This window comes from Borostomias antarcticus, assembly GCF_949987555.1.
Source record: "Borostomias antarcticus genome assembly, chromosome: 18".
In the NCBI taxonomy this organism is placed as follows: Eukaryota; Metazoa; Chordata; class Actinopteri; order Stomiiformes; family Stomiidae; genus Borostomias; species Borostomias antarcticus.
In genome coordinates, this window is record NC_140251.1 from 24,014,221 (window position 1) to 24,033,427 (window position 19,207).

General features: G+C 44.1%; 3 protein-coding genes across 4 annotated transcripts in view; all 3 read left to right on the plus strand.

Moving 5' to 3' along the window:
* cadps2 (Ca++-dependent secretion activator 2) overlaps positions 1 to 3,743 on the plus strand; it is a 404,172-nt gene extending 400,429 nt beyond the window's left edge. Inside the window, exon 28 of the mRNA XM_084453028.1 lies at positions 2,651 to 3,743. Coding sequence (XP_084309154.1) covers positions 2,651 to 2,821 — 171 coding nt within the window. The 3' untranslated portion in view covers positions 2,822 to 3,743. The remainder of the gene's footprint in view (positions 1 to 2,650) is intronic.
* Positions 3,744 to 7,778: 4,035 nt separating this feature from the next.
* fezf1 (FEZ family zinc finger 1) lies at positions 7,779 to 9,799 on the plus strand (the record flags this gene model as incomplete). Its single annotated transcript, XM_084452850.1, has 4 exons — positions 7,779 to 8,546; positions 8,646 to 8,780; positions 9,055 to 9,187; positions 9,543 to 9,799. The coding sequence occupies 4 exons, from the start codon at positions 7,779 to 7,781 to the stop codon at positions 9,797 to 9,799; spliced, it is 1,293 nt and encodes a 430-aa protein (XP_084308976.1).
* A 2,314-nt stretch (positions 9,800 to 12,113) lies between these two features.
* aass (aminoadipate-semialdehyde synthase) overlaps positions 12,114 to 19,207 on the plus strand; it is a 67,845-nt gene continuing 60,751 nt past the window's right edge. Inside the window, exons 1-5 of one of the 2 annotated variants that reach the window (XM_084452730.1) lie at positions 12,114 to 12,232; positions 12,923 to 13,185; positions 18,406 to 18,582; positions 18,866 to 18,950; positions 19,089 to 19,156. In XM_084452730.1, the coding sequence (XP_084308856.1) occupies positions 12,967 to 13,185; positions 18,406 to 18,582; positions 18,866 to 18,950; positions 19,089 to 19,156 (549 nt within the window). In that variant the 5' untranslated portion in view covers positions 12,114 to 12,232; positions 12,923 to 12,966. The remainder of the gene's footprint in view (positions 12,233 to 12,922; positions 13,186 to 18,405; positions 18,583 to 18,865; positions 18,951 to 19,088; positions 19,157 to 19,207) is intronic. The other variant, XM_084452731.1, reaches the window with a different exon arrangement.

Here is a 19,207-nt window from a genome sequence, read left to right on the forward strand (position 1 = left end):
GGTCCTGGGTCTACCTGGTCCTGGGTCTACCTGGTCCTGGGTCTACCTGGTCCTGGGTCCACCTGGTCCTGGGTCTACCTGGTCCTGGGTCTACCTGGTCCTGGGTCTACCTGGTCCTGGGTCCACCTGGTCCTGGGTCTACCTGGTCCTGGGTCTACCTGGTCCTGGGTCTACCTGGTCCTGGGTCTACCTGGTCCTGGGTCTACCTGGTCCTGGGTCTACCCCGTGGCCATGGGTGCAGAGTCCCCCCTCAAATCTAAATAGCCTAAATGATTGAAATTGAACAAATATATTTTCCAACTCCACATTCCATCTCTAGCCTACTAGACCCCCTCCCTGCTCTGCTGCAATGACACTGTGGGCGGGGAACTTTATAAAATAAAACCTGATCTCTCTCCACTTTCTCTCAGCCACTGGAACGTGGCCATCGGCTGGTGCTCTCGCAGTAGTCAGTAAACAAATGCCTTTTTGCAAGTAATTTTGATTGAAACGTAGCAGAGTCCAGAGCATGCTATTCCGGATGTTACGTCACTGTTCAGCGAAATTTTCAGGACAGCTGTCATGGCCGACGCCAGTAAGCAGTGCATTAGCATTGTTAAGTACCTGCCATCAAATCACGATTCCGTGAAATATCGTTTATAAAAATTCTTTCTTTATCCAGGCATCTTAGTTTTAACAGTTTTATTATAGCGGAGCAGGTTATATTTGCTGGTATGTTGTATTTATTCTGTTCACAACTTGCCAAGCCGAGCTCCATCACATTGTGGCCGGCCCAGAGTCCTCTGCTACGGCTACGGTTTCTGGAGCTCTGTAGCCTGGCTGTACGATCGCGAACTTGTGAACAGAATAAATTCCACATACGAGCAAATATGACCTGCTCCGCTATAATGAAACTGTTAAAACTAAGATGCCTGGATAAAGAAATAATTTTTTGAAACGATATATTTCACAGAATATAACCAGAATATAAACTAACCACAGGTTCGAGGTCTGGGTAACTGAACGCCTTTTCGCCTCAGCGTAATGACGTAACCCACGCATTCCCGTCACCTGACTCGAGTAGCTTGCTACATTTTTCTCGCCTACTATATCGTTTTCTTGGAGTAGTAGGTACTATATAGCATGCTACTTCTCGCCTGCTATATAGCAGGTAGCAGGTATTTCGGACACTGTCTTTCTAAGCCTGTTGCTGCCCTCCTGTGGCCGAAAACGGTGAATGCTCTTGTGGTAGCAACATAGAACTGCAGGTTCTGGGACCACTGCCTCTTGTGGTAGCAACATAGTACTGCAGGTCAACAACGGGACAAAGGGAAAAGGGGACATTTACTGGACATTTGCTATTCTAGCTGTGCGGCTTGCCTGCCACGCACAGAAAATCACAACTGATTGTGTCCCCCCCAAAATGGAGATCATCCATCTGCACCCATGCAGGCCATCCTCCCAGCCGGACACGCCTGGAACACCTCCCTACGGGACCTCTACACTACGATCGGCTTGTTGGTGCCTGGAATATTGTGTGCAATATGGTTGAATATTTATCAGATTTTGAGGATATAGAAGATTACTTAGAATATGATGGAAGCCGATCGTAGCGTAGAGAATGTGAGCCGTGAGTGAAGCCTACAGACGGAGAATAGCCAGTTTGCGCGCTGTGCGCATGCGTGCTGGAGCAAGTAGGGAAGCTTTATTTCGTTTCTAAAGATCATGTTACAGAGGCATGTTAAAACCACAACAAGCCCTCGCTCTATGTAAGCACAACTAGCGATTCATAAAAATAGATTGATCAAAACAACCGTTTCGCGGCAGAAGACATTTTTTAGAAGCTGCATTCTCAGTGCCCCGTCCGCCGCCATTACATGGATATACTTGGCTCATGTTGGATTTTAAATTTCTTCTACATGCCTCCGAATTACACCAAAGTTATCTCTGTGAGTCAAACGTCTTATAATATGCCGTGAATAAGGTCCAGGTTGTCAAAAAAGCCTTCTCCTTTAACCAGCTCAGTAGTTGTGTGTGGAGTTTCTAGTAGTGTACATAAAGCATTCTTAGATCAGATTTTTGAGTGCTTGGAGTTGGTTATGCATTTGTGAATGAAGCTGAGGCCAGGGTCTGCTCAGCCAGGCTGACGCACAGCAAACACAGGACATCAGCTGACCAAGAGTGTCTCAGTGGCCTTGAGTCTCACTCCCGCTGCCTTTGTACAAACCATGAAAGGCCGGCTATTACCAGTCTATTACCAGTCTATTACCAGTCTGTCTCGGGTGACCCCTCACCCAGGCTCGGGGCAGTAAAAGTATAGCCCCTCGGCCCAAGCCTGGGGGGAGAGGACGACCCAGCCAACGACGAAGAAGAAGAAATCTGTCCCGGCATCCGTTCACGGTCACTTCCCTTCTCCATGTTCCTCTCTCTCCTCCACACTCCTCTCTCTCCTCTCTTCCACTCTCCTCTCTTCTCCTCACTCCTCTCTCTCCTCTCTTCCACTCTCCTCTCTTCTCCTCACTCCTCTCTCTCCTCTCTTCCACTCTCCTCTCTTCTCCTCACTCCTCTCTTCTCCTCACTCCTCTCTTCTCCTCACTCCTCTCTTCTCCTCACTCCTCTCTTCCGCGCTCCTCTCATGTCCTCTCATGTCCTCTCTGCTCTCTGCCAGCAGAAGATGTACCGGGACTTCCGTCTGCAGGGTGTGCTGGACGTGACGCTGAGCAGCCAGAGCTACGAGGCGGTGTCCAGCCGGCTGGCGGTGGAGGAGGCCACGGTGGCGGTGCGGGCCAGGGACGGCCTCCAGGGCATCACCATGAGGGACAGCGATGAGGACGAGGGCTGAGGGGAGCTCACCTTCGCCACCGTGTCGGCCCTTACAACAGAACACGTGGTGTGTGTGTGCACATAGAATTGGAAAGGGTGGAGAATGTGTGTGTGTGTGTGTGTGTGTGTGTGTGTGTGCGCGCACATAGAATTGGAAAGGGTGGAGAATGTGTGTGTGTGTGTGTGTGTGTGTGTGTGTGTGTGTGTGTGCGCGCACATAGAATTGGAAAGGGTGGAGAATGTGTGTGTGTGTGTGTGTGTGGGTGCGCAAATTTGTGTTTGTCGCAAATTTGTGTCTGCATTTGTGTAGATTGTGTGTATGTGTCTGACAGAGAGAAAGAGAGAGTAGAGAACACACACACACACACACACACACACACAATGAAAACACCCCTGGTTGTCGTCACCCCCCCCACCCCCCCAGCCATGCTGGAGTGATGTCATCCCCCCCACCCCCACCCCCACGCTGGTGTGATGTCACGGTGTAGCGCTACTGCTATAAGCATCATCAATATCAGATGTTTGTTAGACTGTACAGTTTATTTCAATGGTGATGTACACCAAGAAAATACATATTTAAAAAGTCTGATGTATTGTGCTCTTCTGATTGTCCATGGGTACAGGTTTGAGAATTTGCCAAATAAACATATTTTCAGAGAAAATTTATATTCTGGAATATTTTCTCTACAAAGATATAAAGAAACAGCCAATATTCAGTAATCCCTCCTTGATAGAACATGAGAACACGACGTCTTAAGTGCTACATTGTCACTGAATTGTGTCGTATGCTTGAATCTGTTATTGTTCACAAGAATTGTACATGATTGCTAAATTCAAAACTGTTCAATAGGCTGTTAAGGTATACATCATGTTTGGAATCTGAGTTGACGTTTTGAATATGCTACACTTGTTATACTTCAATGAATGTGCGTCAGTGGAGTTCAAAGACAAAGCTAATGGTCAAAAATATATGATATATTTATATTGTCTGTCAAAATTAGCTATGTTCTAATTGTGAGAATTAAAGTGTTTTTAAAGCAATCGGTACACGTTTGTCGTTTATTGCTTAGATTTATGTAGACATTAATTCCATGGCATTCTCACATACACACTCAAGTTACATACATCTTTATGAAGGATTACTGCAACCATCGCCTTTTAATTATAATGTACCGGTATACGGTTTTAGGCAATTAGTTCTATGTGAGAAAAAAAAAAACAACGGTCTACGGTGTAATAAAACAGCTGTAGTATGCGTCTGGTTTGGGTGAAGGTCACTTCAGCATATGACATTCCTGAAAATTGATAGTCTGCCAATTTAAGTAATTTCTCACCAACGACATTTAAAAACACTTCTGTGATTTAATGGCCCCAGACTATGTAGCCCACAATGCGTGTTTCAAATGGAAAGGTGCCGTTAGACCACGGCCGTGGGTAGCCTAGTCTCTGTATGGGGAGATTCTCAGCAGGAAGCCGTGTGGTACTGGCCGTGTGTTGCTTATTAGATAGTGAGGTAGCGTGGTTCCCAAAGACCAAAGCACTGTTGCTTTGTCTTACAAAATATTATTTTTTATAAACCTTTGAGTCGCAAAAAAACTAGTGAGCAAAAGTGAGCATCAAGAAAGCTCCGCTGCTCCGATCTGTGATACTGTGATGGTCCGTCAGCGTCTTCCATCCCTGTCCAATCTGGACACATCTTCATGCGGTCCGCATTATTTGCTGACATTGTAGCTAATTTAAATTCATAGTCCGCGTCCCGTGTACCTTCTCCGTCCTATGCACACTTAAAAATGTATGTTTTCATTATTATATTTCCTGTAAGTGTGCAGCTAGATTGTTTATGCTGCCATGGTAGTAGGCCTAGTCAAACACATTTAACAGTAGGCTAGTAGACTAGGCCTATGTCTATATTTTTTCTTCGTTTAAGTTGAGTCCTAAAGACTTGAATGTCTGGCCGCATTGGGCGGTCCTACTAGCCTACGGGATTTTAAGAAATGTCCTGGAATTCTCTCTGGTCTGTGTATTGTGTTCATGCGTATTCTGTTGAGTTGAGCTTGTGAGCGCAGCCTAATTCAATTCATACATTTCAACTAATATCATGAAAAGGCCTATTATTTTCCTTAGAATAATTTTTGTATGTATCCTAGGATTATTTATAATATAATATTGTTCTACAATATGTAGGCTACTATTGGTATTATTCTTTATAGTGGCGGGGTTTCCCGATAAAGAACCTTCTTAAGGAACCCTTCTTAAGCAACCCTGTGCATGGGAGTTAAGAAGTACATTGGAGTTAAGTGCTCCTTTACGCGTTCCGGAAACCCGGGCAGTATTATTTATGCTAGGCTATATTATGACATATGTTGTTGTTGTTGTTATTATTATTATTGTTATTATTATTATAATTATTATTATTATTGGCCGGGTTTCCCGAACGAGTTAAGAAGCACTTAACTCCAAAGTAGCCTACTTCTTAACTCCCATGCACAGGGAAGCTTAAGAAGGATTCCTTAAGAAGGTTCTTTATCGGGAAACCCGGCCAATATTATTATTATTATTATTTTTATTATTATTATTATTATTTTTCCATCAGGCTAAGAAAACATAGACTATGAAGGTTCTGCTGAACTGCCTGTGGCCAGATGCGGTCCATAGTCGGAATAACTTTTCAGACATAATCATGACCCGCTCTATGAGAGCAGTGATATCAGACATAATCATGACCCGCTCTATGAGAGAGTGATATCAGACATAATCATGACCCGCTCTATGAGAGAGTGATATCAGACATAATCATGACCCGCTCTATGAGAGAGTGATATCAGACATAATCATGACCCGCTCTATGAGAGAGTGATATCAGACATAATCATGACCCGCTCTATGAGAGAGTGATATCAGACATAATCATGACCCGCTCTATGAGAGAGTGATATCAGACATAATCATGACCCGCTCTATGAGAGCAGTGATATCAGACATAATCATGACCCGCTCTATGAGAGCAGTGATATCAGACATAATCATGACCCGCTCTATGAGAGCAGTGATATCAGACATAATCATGACCCGAGCAGTGATATTTCAGTGTCTCGTCGTTCTTAGCCCCAGAGTTGAGGAGGATCAACAGTCTGCTGAAAAGAAAACAGAGGGATTACTGGCCTATATCCGGACTTTGTGTAATTACGCCAGATTTAAATGTCAGTCAAATGATTTACAATTATTTTGAAAGATGTTTATGTCTAAATCCTTATGAATATATTAATGACCGCCAACAGTAGTCCTACGGGTGCTTTCCTTCACGAAGAAAATGTTTGACTGAATGAAATTCGAGCAGTGCATCAAGACACCCCGCTGGGTTTGCCTAGAAAGTTGGCGATTAAAGGATATTTGACACGGACTGGCGAGCTTTTAACGACCAACCTGAGGAAATAGGCCTAATGACTACTCATGTTAATACTAATATTATCGATCTCGTTAATATAATATTATTGATCTTTTCTTTTTCTTCTACTTCTTCTTATTATTATTACTGCCTATAACTATGGTATTATTAGTCATAGCAGTACTAGTAGTCAATTAGTAGGCTAGTATAGGCCTAATGATACCTATAATAATAACAATAATAATAACAATAGCTAATAATAATAGTAGTAATAATAATAATAATAATGTGTTTGGCTTTATTTGATTTAACATCATAATATTTATAAAAAAGGCTGCAATACTATTTTCCCAAATGCAATTAACCATTGAAATGTATCGGAGTGACGAGCTATTCTAAGGCATGAAAACCAATATTATTTTTCTGACGCGCATATTTACCGTGATGAATATCAGGGACTTACTGGGGAAAAATCCTTCTTGAAATCATCCAGTTTATAAGTTCGTTCGGGTGGTGAGAGTTTGGCCCTGAGCAGGGAGGAGCCGTTTTAAAGGCTGGTTATTCGCTATAGAGGAGCTGTTGCTCGGATACATATCCTCTCCTCACACCGCTGAGTCAAATCCTCTGGAACCTTTGGATCTCTTCCGTCCCGCGTTCACAAGTGCGTTCAGTTCCCGCTGCCCCCCGCGTGTTTCTGCTCGAGTCTCTCTAAGTAGGCCTCTGTCTGCAGTCAGATTACCTGAAATGAATACAGTTACATAGAACTTTTTTATCTATCGAAAAAGCCTTGGCAATACACCTTTTGCCTAGATCAGACTTAAATAAACGAAATATTCAGCAGTTTATTTTATTTGAATGTTATTAGCCTACTGATCTTTAATTCAGTAATACTATCGTAGGCCTACACTAAAATATAATCCAGCCCATATAGCCTGAAGACTCGGTGCGTAAAAGTGATACACTGGCCTTTATTGCTCTCAAAGATAATGTATGATAATGACTTAGTTGCTCTTAGCCTATGGTCAGTTTGTAGGCTACTTCATCATCTGACACCGTGAACCCCTCCAGAATATAAGGCCGTGCGTAAAAGGAGCGTAAAGGTTAAATTATGATGTGTCAAATGTTGAATTCACTGACCCAACAGAGCGATGCAAAATGATGTCGTGGGAAGCCACAAGGGGACGTCGGATTTGCCAAATTCTTTGCAGTTGAACAAGAATCTTGCCTCCTCAAGGACACCCCCTTCGCAACGCGGGTGAGACGCGCACCCATATAGCAGTGCTGCACGGCGGCAAATTGAGAATTGATAGAAGAGAATTGAGCAATTATCTACTTAGCTTTTTCTTCCTGGACGATAACGATTGGCGAGGTCTTGGCTGCGTTATTGACTCAACACGCCTTATTGAGCCTCCCGCTAGACAGACAGGCTACGGGCTGATTGTCCACCCAGAGCGCAGAGTGATGTCCTTTCTGCTGGACCAGTGAGGAGGAGGAATCAAGGTATCTACATGGACCAGTGAGGAGGAGGAATCAAGGTATCTACAAAAGGAGCACCGACGTCGGCTCTCCAAAGGGTGTTGTTTTGAAAGTCATGGACAGTGCGCTCTACCACTCAGCGGGAATATTCGGCTCCCCCTCGGCTTCTGAAAACTTGACTGCTGGCGGCAACATGATCACCTCAACTAAGCCTCTCGCTTTTTCGATCGAGCGGATTATGGCCAGGACGCCTGAACCAAAGTCGATACCTTTCCCCAACTTGTTCCACCACGCTCCCGTGGGTAAAGCGGAGCCAAAGCAGACGCTCAACATGAGCCCATCCTCACTCCAATGCATGATACCCTTTGTGCCACTGCCATACGAGTCGGGTCACAAACTCAATATACATGGATTAGATGCAAATCATTTTGACGCTTCCACATATAATTCAAATGAATTGATGGGCATTGGTTTGAATTATACAGCAGAACAACAAGATTTGAACCCGTCGGTCGGACAATACAAACTCGTCCGACCTCGGGTGGTGAACCAGTCCTCTTTCCACGCCATGGGGGCGGTTTGCTACCTGAACCCCCCGCCGGCCTCCTACATGCCCGCGGCCTCCTACTTCCTCAACCCGCTCCAGCACGCGCGACACAAAGCTTTTCTTGCAGAGAAAAACAAAGTGTCCAGCTGCGTGGACAGGTACCCCACCGGAGTGGCGATCAAAGACCTATCTCAAACTCAGCTGCACCATTACATGAAGGACAGTGCACAGATTCTGTCATGCACGCATGAAAAACTCTTCAGGGGCTCCTCCAAATTGAGCAGTAGTTGTCCAAATGGGAAACCCAAAGTATTCACCTGCGAGGTCTGCGGGAAGGTATGCGACTGACATTTCTATGTATCATGGTTATACTGATTGGACTATATGCATTTGGTTAAGTTTTCCATAATATAATACACGATCTTGTTTTCACAGGTTTTCAATGCCCACTACAATTTAACGCGCCATATGCCTGTTCACACCGGCGCAAGACCGTTTGTCTGCAAAGTATGCGGGAAGGGTTTTCGTCAGGCCAGCACGCTTTGTCGCCATAAAATTATTCATACTCAGGTAAAATGATACAAATGCAAAATATTTGCATCACATTCAAGCCGTATTCATTGGTGTTAGTTGTACAATTAAATCGAATATTAACTTAATGAAATTCAACTATGATAACATTTAATTTAATTGCTTACCTTATTTAGCCTACCTTTAATTTAGGCCTTGAAAAGTGATTTGCCTCCCCAAAAACGTAATTCCACAATTGAGAACCAAGCAATACAGCTGACTACCGATGATCATGTTATTACTATTAAATTTATTTCCCCTGTTTGGTTCACAGGAAAAACCTCACAAGTGCAACCAGTGTGGAAAGGCTTTTAATCGAAGTTCAACTCTCAATACACACACGCGGATCCATGCTGGCTACAAACCATTCGTGTGCGAGTTCTGTGGGAAAGGATTTCATCAAAAGGGTGAGTGAAATCAGTAGGCCATTTTCATCTCATCCGCTTTGGCGAATATGGCTTTTAGGGTATAACTGTTTTTAATTCGTTAGGATACACGTGTTTTTAAAATGGTTGTTATTGCTAGGCTATATTTGGGCAGAGATATAGGGCTGTTATTCTGGCAAAATTGGACTGGTAAAATGCTGAAAACCAGAGGAGGGCTATTATGAGATTATAACATAGGCTAATCTTGGCTACATGAATATGGGATTAAATACACATAGGCCTAATGATAATTTAGTACAAATAGCCATGTTCTACGCATGTCTAAAGGGATTTGATATACATGAAATTAACATCCATTTTATTTTCCATCGTCAAGGTAACTACAAAAACCATAAACTGACACACAGCGGTGAGAAACAGTTCAAGTGCAACATATGCAACAAGGCCTTCCACCAAGTGTACAACCTCACGTTCCACATGCACACCCACAATGACAAGAAGCCCTTCACATGTCCGACCTGCGGCAAAGGATTCTGCCGGAACTTTGACTTGAAAAAGCACATTCGGAAGCTCCACGATCCTTCGGGAGCACGATCCCCTGCCAGTCTGGGCACAAGTGGAGAACCCCACTAAGTTCGGCGCTAAAATTATGACGAATACATTTTTACGCAAAGTTGATATGGCTCTCAACGGATCTGGAGAAACATGCGGAAAGATAGGCTATATTATGGAGAAGTTAACATTTTAATCGAACTTTACATCCTAATATCACTATTTTCTTGTTTTATTTCAATCTCAGGATGACTGTAAAATGTTTTATGATAGGCCTATTTATTTGAAATAGTAGGATAACTGTTATGTATAACTTAAAATAATGGAAGACTAGTAAACTACATAAAACCCTCCTTGTGATGCCTGTGGTAAACCCGTCCTATTTTATATGATGCCTATCCTTGATAAAACGACATCATTTGACAATTATTGTGAAAATATGCGAATATTTGCCGACAATCTCTTGTCCAGACACATGCTTTCATCGAAGACTATAGGGTTATCAAGAATAAACAATAAACATTTGTAAAATCGCGTTTATTATTATTGTTGTTGTTGCCATAATCATCATTATTATTATTGATAATTGGGCTATTACATTGTGTGACGCTTCCGCTCATCAATGCGCAGATGGGGCTGGGCCTCCTGGGCGGCGCCGAGGAGCAAACCTCAGACCGCGTCACCCAGGACTGTCTGGTATATCGGACACCCAGCGGAATGCGTGGCCTGACGGTTGTGGATGACGAATCGGTGAAGTGTCTCCTGGAGGTGACCCGGATATATAGTCCGGGTGACCCCTCACCCAGGCTCGGGGTGGTAAAAGGATAGCCCCTCAGCCCCGAGCCTGGGGGAGAGAGGACCGCATCAACTAACCCAAACGATGAGGAAGATTATATTGTGGTTGTTGCTGTTATTAACAACAATAACAATATTATAACAATTGCATTGTTGTTAGCCTATTATGAAGTTGATTAGTTGTAAAATTAATCGTTTTATCATTATCAGTAGGCCTAGATCTGCATTAGCCTAATGAAAATAATGAACACAATTAACAAAACTAAAATAGGCGTTTTCATCAAATGAAACGCCAAAAGGCAAATAAAAAAGTACACGGATTTCTAGTTGCTGTCTACAATATTCTCACATGTTTATGAACCCTAATAATGCTTTTGAACATAGGCCTGCTGGATGTGTACCTTGGTAAAGGGCAGACAGGGGAGGCCATGTGTATAAACGGCCCCCTCTTGTGGATGGGGATCTTTCTAAGCCCACGGTAGTTGGACAGGCTGCATAAACATTTGCAGATAGCAAAGCAGTGATGCGAAATAATTCATGGAGGCAGGAAACTATGTTGAACGAAATTTCACTTTGTCTTGTGATCGAACTCACACATTGACACAATTTCATTTGTGGATTTCTCCCAAAATGAATGTGTTAGCCTATAGACTATGTCACCCAGGACTTTATAAACATAAACCATAAAATAGGCTGTTCGTATGGGGCGATCCAGTCTTTATTCGCTTGTTCAGATTAATATTATGAGCTAATTTCTCAGCGTTGTGCTTTCAACAACGAATATGGAGGGGGTGTCTGTCCTAAAGATGTGACAGTCGGGGGGGTGTCTGTCCTAAAGATGTGACAGTCGGGGGGGGGTGTCTGTCCTAAAGATGTGACAGTCGGGGGGGTGTCTGTCCTAAAGATGTGACAGTCGGGGGGGTGTCTGTCCTAAAGATGTGACAGTCGGGGGGGGTGTCTGTCCTAAAGATGTGACAGTCGGGGGGGTGTCTGTCCTAAAGATGTGACAGTCGGGGGGGTGTCTGTCCTAAAGATGTGACAGTCGGGGGGGTGTCTGTCCTAAAGATGTGACAGTCGAGGGGGTGTCTGTCCTAAAGATGTGACAGTCGGGGGGGTGTCTGTCCTAAAGATGTGACAGTCGGGGGGGTGTCTGTCCTAAAGATGTGACAGTCGGGGGGGGGTGTCTGTCCTAAAGATGTAACAGTCGGCCTACGCATATGAACATTTGCTAGATTGTCGATCATAATGACAGTATGTCTACATGTAGCAGGGTTTCCAACTGCATGGAACCGAAAATAGTAAACATTCACCTGCTGTTCGCTTCACTCAACCACCTGCCAGTTGGAGGCTATTCTGGTTATATTTATCTGGCTTTACAAAACTTCCTTAAGACCCACATTTACTCGCTGGTCATCAACGTGCGACGCTGCGTCAGGCGGATCCTGCGCGCTGGGCCGTGATTGGTGGAGCCGGTCTGTGACCTCATATGACCCCGTCCTTCGCGCACATCCCTCTGCGACGTCCCGCGGCTGCGCAGATCCACTGACCGGTAACCCAACCCGCCTCAGCCCAGACGGGACTCAACACAGTCGAGGCAGGAGCCGATGTTTGTCAGATCTGTGAATCCCGCAGGTCGAGTGAGTCTCATATCTCCTCTGCGACACCAGACCGCTGCATGCTTCTCCGGAGTTTAGACTAGATTTACTTTATTGATACAAGGTGGGTCAGGATGTCATGCTTATTGTGCCAGTTACCCGAGCATGCCTCGTATAACACCTCCCTAACTCCCACACGGTGCTAGTTAGATAGTTTAGCTTCATGTCCTGGAAACTAAAGCATGACGAGCTGTGTGACTCTACCGACCCAGTAGCCTAACCTAGCCGAGGTCTGGACATGCTTCACTCAGCAGAACAAGCAGGACTCACTTTACGGAGAAAGGGACACGCATTCGAGTAGATTAATCAACATTTAAGAACCATCCTCAAATGAACAGGAATTATCCTATATTGTGTGTTGCTCAAGTGCACCCAGCTCAATGACACACTTGCATTAGGCCCTGTGCCAATGTGACAGTAGTCTTGGTGTCGCAGTCTCCTACCTACTATGGTTGATTGTCAAATGTTTTTTGCAGTCAATTATGTTGAAATTCTTCTTATGAAGACTTGTACATGAAATTACTATGCTTTTAATTTTTGGTAGCTATTAGGGTTAAACCGAGTTACACCTTACTACTACTATAAGGTTCTCTGACTTGCTGTTGTGCAACTCTCCCATTGCAAACTTCTGTTGTGCAACTATCCCCTTCTCATCATTTAGCCAAAACTAAGCTTTTGTATTTGTCATTGGACATAGTGTGTGGTGTCCATCCAGTTTCACCCTACCAGGGCTCTCTTCCTGTGGGTTCTGTAGTCGTTGGCAGCTCACTGGTTTGTCCAAAGCAGGGAACCCCAGCCATGTTGCGCCTCCTCAGACTGCACGGTGGCCGGACCCGGAACGGTCTGAGTGGTCAGAGGCGCTGTGAGCGCCAGAAGAGCGTCATGGCCATCCGGAGAGAGGATATTAACGTGTGGGAGAGACGTGCGCCCCTGGCGCCGCGCCACGTCAAGGAGATCACCAACGCCGGGCACAAGGTGCTGGTCCAGCCGTCCAACAGGAGAGCCATTCAGGAGAAGGTGAGCTGGCCAGCTGCTGCTCACGCTGTTCAACCAGAGATGTGATCCAGAGCACTAATAAGAACACATGCATCCCTCTGGGTTTCTATAGCTTGGTGACCTTTGACCTACACCTGGAAGTCTGGAATGTAGTGAGCATTGTGGATATAATATGCAAAGTATACTGTACTTCCTGGAGTTGCTTACCTCTTAACAATGTAGGTAGACATCAGATCTGTTATCTGGATAGCGTGTGGCTAGTTCGCCTCAGGGCTCCCAACATACTGTTGGGCTCTCCACACTGACCGGCTTATCCCGCGTATTACATCCTACTAACCAATGACACAACACGGTTTATTTCGCCAGTGATTTTGCTTCACATTAGCTCGATAACGACAGCGGAACAGTGTTGCCCCTAGCAGTGGTCAACATTGCTCCTAACATCGGTCAAGTTATTGATGTTGTAGAATGTGTTGATTGTCCAATCAGATTTAATAACCTTTCTCTGTGTGTGTGTGTGTGTGTGTGTGTGTGTGTGTGTGTGTGTGTGTGTGTGTGTGCGTGCGCGCGCGCGCGCAGTGTTTCTTGTGGAACTGACCTCTTGTTGTGGTGGTGTGTGAAAAAAAAGTCTGATTTCAAACCCAAAGCGGGGGATCGGAGACCGCCCTTCTTCCTCCCTTGTTCCTCTCTCCTGTCCCTAGGGCTGTAACGATTATTACATAATCGTCAAACCGCGATTATTTTTTCTGACCGCGATTGTTTTTTGTAACCGCGGTTATGAAAAAAATTTACAAAAATAAAAATTCTTTTATTTTTATTTTTTATAAAATACAAATATGTTGCAGAGTTAATATGGTAGCAACCCAGTTCAATGGAATTCTTCAACTTGTTGGCACTTGTCCTAAACGTTCATAGCAAATAATGACAAGAGACACTGTATTAAAGAAGTAAAGAAGCACTGACGCATTGTCCACTTCATGTGGTATTTGTATACTCCACATTTTAATTTTTCAATGCTTTTTTTTATTGAGGAGGATATATGTTCTATGTAAATGTTAACATTCATGATATTAAAGAGGCGTGGTTTTAAACCACAGGTTTACTTCATAGGCTGAGTACTTGTGTTATTAGGCTAAAAATGAGTCAGAACCCGGAACCCACCCACCCTCACTCACTCACTCACTCACTCACTCACTCACTCACTCACTCACTCACTCACTCACTCACTCACTCACTCACTCACTCACTCACTCACTCACTTACTCCCTCTGTGTCTGTCTGTCTGTCTTTCTCTCTTTCTCTCTCTCTCTCTCAAACACACTCTCACTCAAATCATGCGGACATGAGCATCAGTGCCAGGGCCGGCCCGTGGCATAGGCGAAGTAGGCGGCCGCCTAGGGTGCCAGATCGGCAAGGGGTCCTAGTGGTGTGATGCGAGCACCCCCCCCCCCCCCCCCAGTCAACAACTCTGACAATTATTGTAATAATCGCGAATATTTTTCTGACAATTAATCGTTAAGCAAAATTCATAATCGTTACAGCCCTACCTGTCCCCTTCCTTCTCCTCTCTCCTCTCTTGCGCTCCTCTCAACAACCCCTCTCTCCTCTTCTCTCTCACAAGTGCCTCCACTCTGTGCCTGTGCCACAGTCCTGTCCTCTCCTACCACAATCCCTGCCTCTGCCTAAAAAAAACAATTAACTGAAGAGTAGGCCTATAAAGATGGCCTAACTTATCTCGTAAGACTGGTAAAGTCCTAGAGCTTAAATGTAATTAATGACATGTAACTGGACGGGATAAAACAGTAAACCCACACAGGCACTTAGTCACACTGAGACGGACATTTGAGATCATCTAACTTCCGTAGTTTGACGTATTTCCGACGCAAACAAGCTATGAGGTTGGGACATATGTTTAGAGGAATTTGATCGGAACATTGACAAGTGGACGGGTTTTAAAGCCTCTGGAAACTTGGCTTGAAATAGTAAAAATGCATATATGATATCAAATGTTAGTGTCTCTTTAAGCATCCACAAAAATCTGAGTTAAAATAAACGTTCACAACCCTTCGAAAAAAGTGTTCAAAAACGGCTCATTTCGCTCTCTAGACCATTTCTCAGGAATGTGTGGGCGCGTCAGATCAGGATTTGATTGACATTTTGATCCGTCAATGACAAACAATCTCATCAAAACTAGCAACGCACTATGCACAGCAACTAAAGGTCCAGCCGTTTATGTTTGAGCCGTCAGATACTCAAGGATACAGAAATACAGTAGAAGCCCTGCCATCTCCAAATAATTCATTTTAATCGATCACGGAATGGTGAGTTCCAAAATGCTTTTCTATCCATTAGTAGAATTAGTTAGTCACAGCTAGTCCTAACCATACTAGCTAGCGCTAACATTATTAGGCTGCTAAGCAGCTACAAAGCACTGAGTTGGCAAGCTAACAATGTTAGATTTCTTTAGAAAAAGGTGAGGTTAACAATAAATGTGGAACATTTACTTAAACTTTATCATTAGCAAGTATTAGCATGATCGATCTCTAGGCTCTGGGCATCGGGGAGAGGCTGAAGTGAAGGGAGAGAGAGTACTAAGAGAGACATAGCCGTTCTGCAAAACCCATGGCTTTCTGGCAGAATTTAATGAATGAGCGCAGCATATGAAGGTATGTTTCCAGACTGCTCCACCACGGCTCACCAAAAACACGGTCCACTGTTTCTCTAAATCCAACACAGTTGGAAAACTAAAGAGTGACTTGTCATCTCACCGATGAGCACCCAGGGACAGCACAAACAATCATGATGGTGCACAGGGTGGGGAGATAGAGGATAGATAAAAATAGATACCTTAGATGGATAGATAAAAATAGACAAAGATACTGGGCTGGATCAAATATGTTAGCTAACTGCAAATTTGCTGTTGACGAGGCAGATTTAGCGGGGAGGTAGGACTTACTAACGTGCATTTTTTAATGATTGGATCTCGGATATAATGACGTCACATTAAACTAATTAAACAACGCCCATTTCAAACCCACTGTCAGGAATGTTACAAAAACTTAAATGAGAATATTTCAAATTTTGATAGAAAGTAATTGCTAATACTTTTACATGTTGTTTATTATGTACATAATACACTAAATTACATAGTTAGAAGACTTTTGTGGATTTGAGTTTCCAGAGGCTTTAAGAACTTTAGACAGATTCGATAGAAGGACAGCGTTGATTGACGGATGGATGTCGTGAGATTATTGGCCTAAAATCTAAGGTACCTGTTGTCATTGCACGTGACCTACCGTTTTCCAGGAAGTAAGAAATTATATACTTTGATATAAGATTACAACAAAAGTAGAATTTAGTAATTTTTTTGCCACACATCGTTGAATAGGTGAACACTATGACCAATTATGTGACCCAAAATGGGACAGAATGCTTTTTTCATTTCAGTGCGACTTTAATAAATCATATGGTATATAGACATATTTTAATCAGATGTATTGTAGGTTACCATTATAACAGCAGCTGTAGATTTTTTTTAAAGGTAAGCTAGTCTTTAAACATGCCTAAATAATTTGTTGCTTTTTCTGTTATTTTGATTGGCACTTTTTAGGTGGCTGGAGGAACATGAACGCAAGCTAGTGTTAGTTCAGCCAGCCAGAAAGACTGTTGCACAATCCATCAGGCAGCGCTGCGCCTGACTTGCACAAAAGAACCTCCTCGCGCTTGTGGTGTATGTCTCCTTGACAACGCTCGCTTGAAGGGCTGACTGACGGACAGACAGACAGACAGACAGACAGACAGACAGACAGACAGACAGCAGCGCGTAGCTCAAATGGAGCAGCTCCGCTTCGGCTCTAACTGTATTTTCAGATGTTTCAGACGTTACGTAACGTTAGCAACACAAGGCCAATTTATCATATTAATTTTTTACTTGTCCGATCAGACAACTGCATGAGGCTTCTTCCTCTTGCCCGAACAGAGTTTACTGGTCCCTGGGAAGCGGGCAAAACTGTTAGCCTACTACAGGTAGCTTGCCTTGTTCCTTAATCCCCCGATGTGAATCATGGCTAGCCGGCAATAACCTAGCCTACCTGACTGGTCTCATCATTCTCCTCTCTCTTCCTCTTCAATAACCTAGCCTACCTGACTGGTCTCATCATTCTCCTCTCTCTTCCTCTTCAATAACCTAGCCTACCTGACTGGTCTCATCATTCTCCTCTCTCTTCCTCTTCAATAACCTAGCCTACCTGACTGGTCTCATCATTCTCCTCTCTCTTCCTCTTCAATAACCTAGCCTACCTGACTGGTCTCATCATTCTCCTCTCCCTTCCTCTTCAATAACCTAGCCTACCTGACTGGTCTCATCATTCTCCTCTCTCTTCCTCTTCAATAACCTAGCCTACCTGACTGGTCTCATCATTCTCCTCTCTCTTCCTCTTCAATAACCTAGCCTACCTGACTGGTCTCATCATTCTCCTCTCTCTTCCTCTTCAATAACCTAGCCTACCTGACTGGTCTCATCATTCTCCTCTCTCTTCCTCTTCAATAACCTAGCCTACCTGACTGGTCTGATCATTCTCCTCTCTCTTCCTCTTCAAAAATCGTCATATGCCCATCTGGAAAATTGTATTGATATACAAGGTTATAGGATCCGCTAGTTGTCATCAGGGAATTATAAAACCAAAGGCTTTACCAACGTGCTTGAGATGGGCAGGAGCTGTCGGTACGTCTAACTGTAGCTCTAACGGCACTTAGATTACTAACATAAATGTATTTTAGACAGTAGGCTAGGCATTTTGAGGTGTAGGCCTAGGTGCCAGCACCAGTGTTGGCCCAAACCTATCTTTCATTGGAACCTCATGCCCGTCACTGAAGAAAAAATCCCTTCACGCGCCGAGTCTTCCGATCACCTCAGAAAGGAGCAGCATGGAGCGGCACAGAGCGCGCGGCCTAAAGGCTCTTTATTGAAAATAAATAGTCCTAATGTTGGCATGACAGTGGTTTTGAAAGCGCATTTAGGCAGAAATATTTAGAAAGTTTAAGATGTTTAATTTAAGACTTTTATATATACAGTATAGCCTAACTTGTATTATTGTTTTTTGTATCAAATGTTTGGTGTGGCGGCAAGAATCTTGCCGTGGCGGTGCGCCACAGCAAAACCTTACCAGCGGAAACGCTGTGTGTGTGTGTGTGTGCGTGTGTGTGTGTGTGTGTGTGTGTGTGTGTGTGTCGATGTTCCAGTATTATGAAAAAGCCGGGGCTGTCATTCAGGAAGACATCTCAGAGGCCTCAGTCATCATCGGCGTGAAGAGGCCTCCAGAAGCCAAGGTCTACCCCAGGAAGACCTACGCCTTCTTCTCCCACACCATCAAGGCCCAGGAGGCCAACATGGGCATGCTGGACGACCTGCTCAAGAAGGTGCCGGACGGCCCACTGTCACCGTAGCAGACTGACCTGTGGTCATACACTCAGACATTGAACCACAGATGTCTCTTAGCATTTGCCACTATTATTCACTATATTGCTTATTTCTGGAGGGAAAGCAATGGATTATCAGACTTCCTTAGAAGACTTCTTGCTGTAGTCTTTTACAGTGATTATATCTCGTCGTCTAAACACAAGGCTTGTTTTGGTTTATGTAAGGTTGAATGGAGTTTTGTTACCTCTTGTGCTTTGGTCATGGTCATTCTGCTCTTTGTAGGAAGTGCGGCTCATCGACTATGAGAAGATGGTGGACACAAACGGGTATCGCATCGTGGCGTTTGGGCAGTGGGCCGGGGTCGCAGGTCAGCTTCTGCTTTGAAAAACCTAGAAAACACTAGACTTTGATATTGGAGTTGTAGGTAACAGTTATAAAGGCTACTCATTTTAACATCACAGTCAATGGAAAGTCATACTGTGTAACTTCATCCCCTCTCCCCCAGGAATGATCAACATCCTGCATGGCCTGGGGCTTCGCTACCTGGCGCTTGGCCACCACACCCCTTTCATGGTGAGAGACATTTCGACAAACCTACCCTCCCTTGACATTTCACATTCTGAC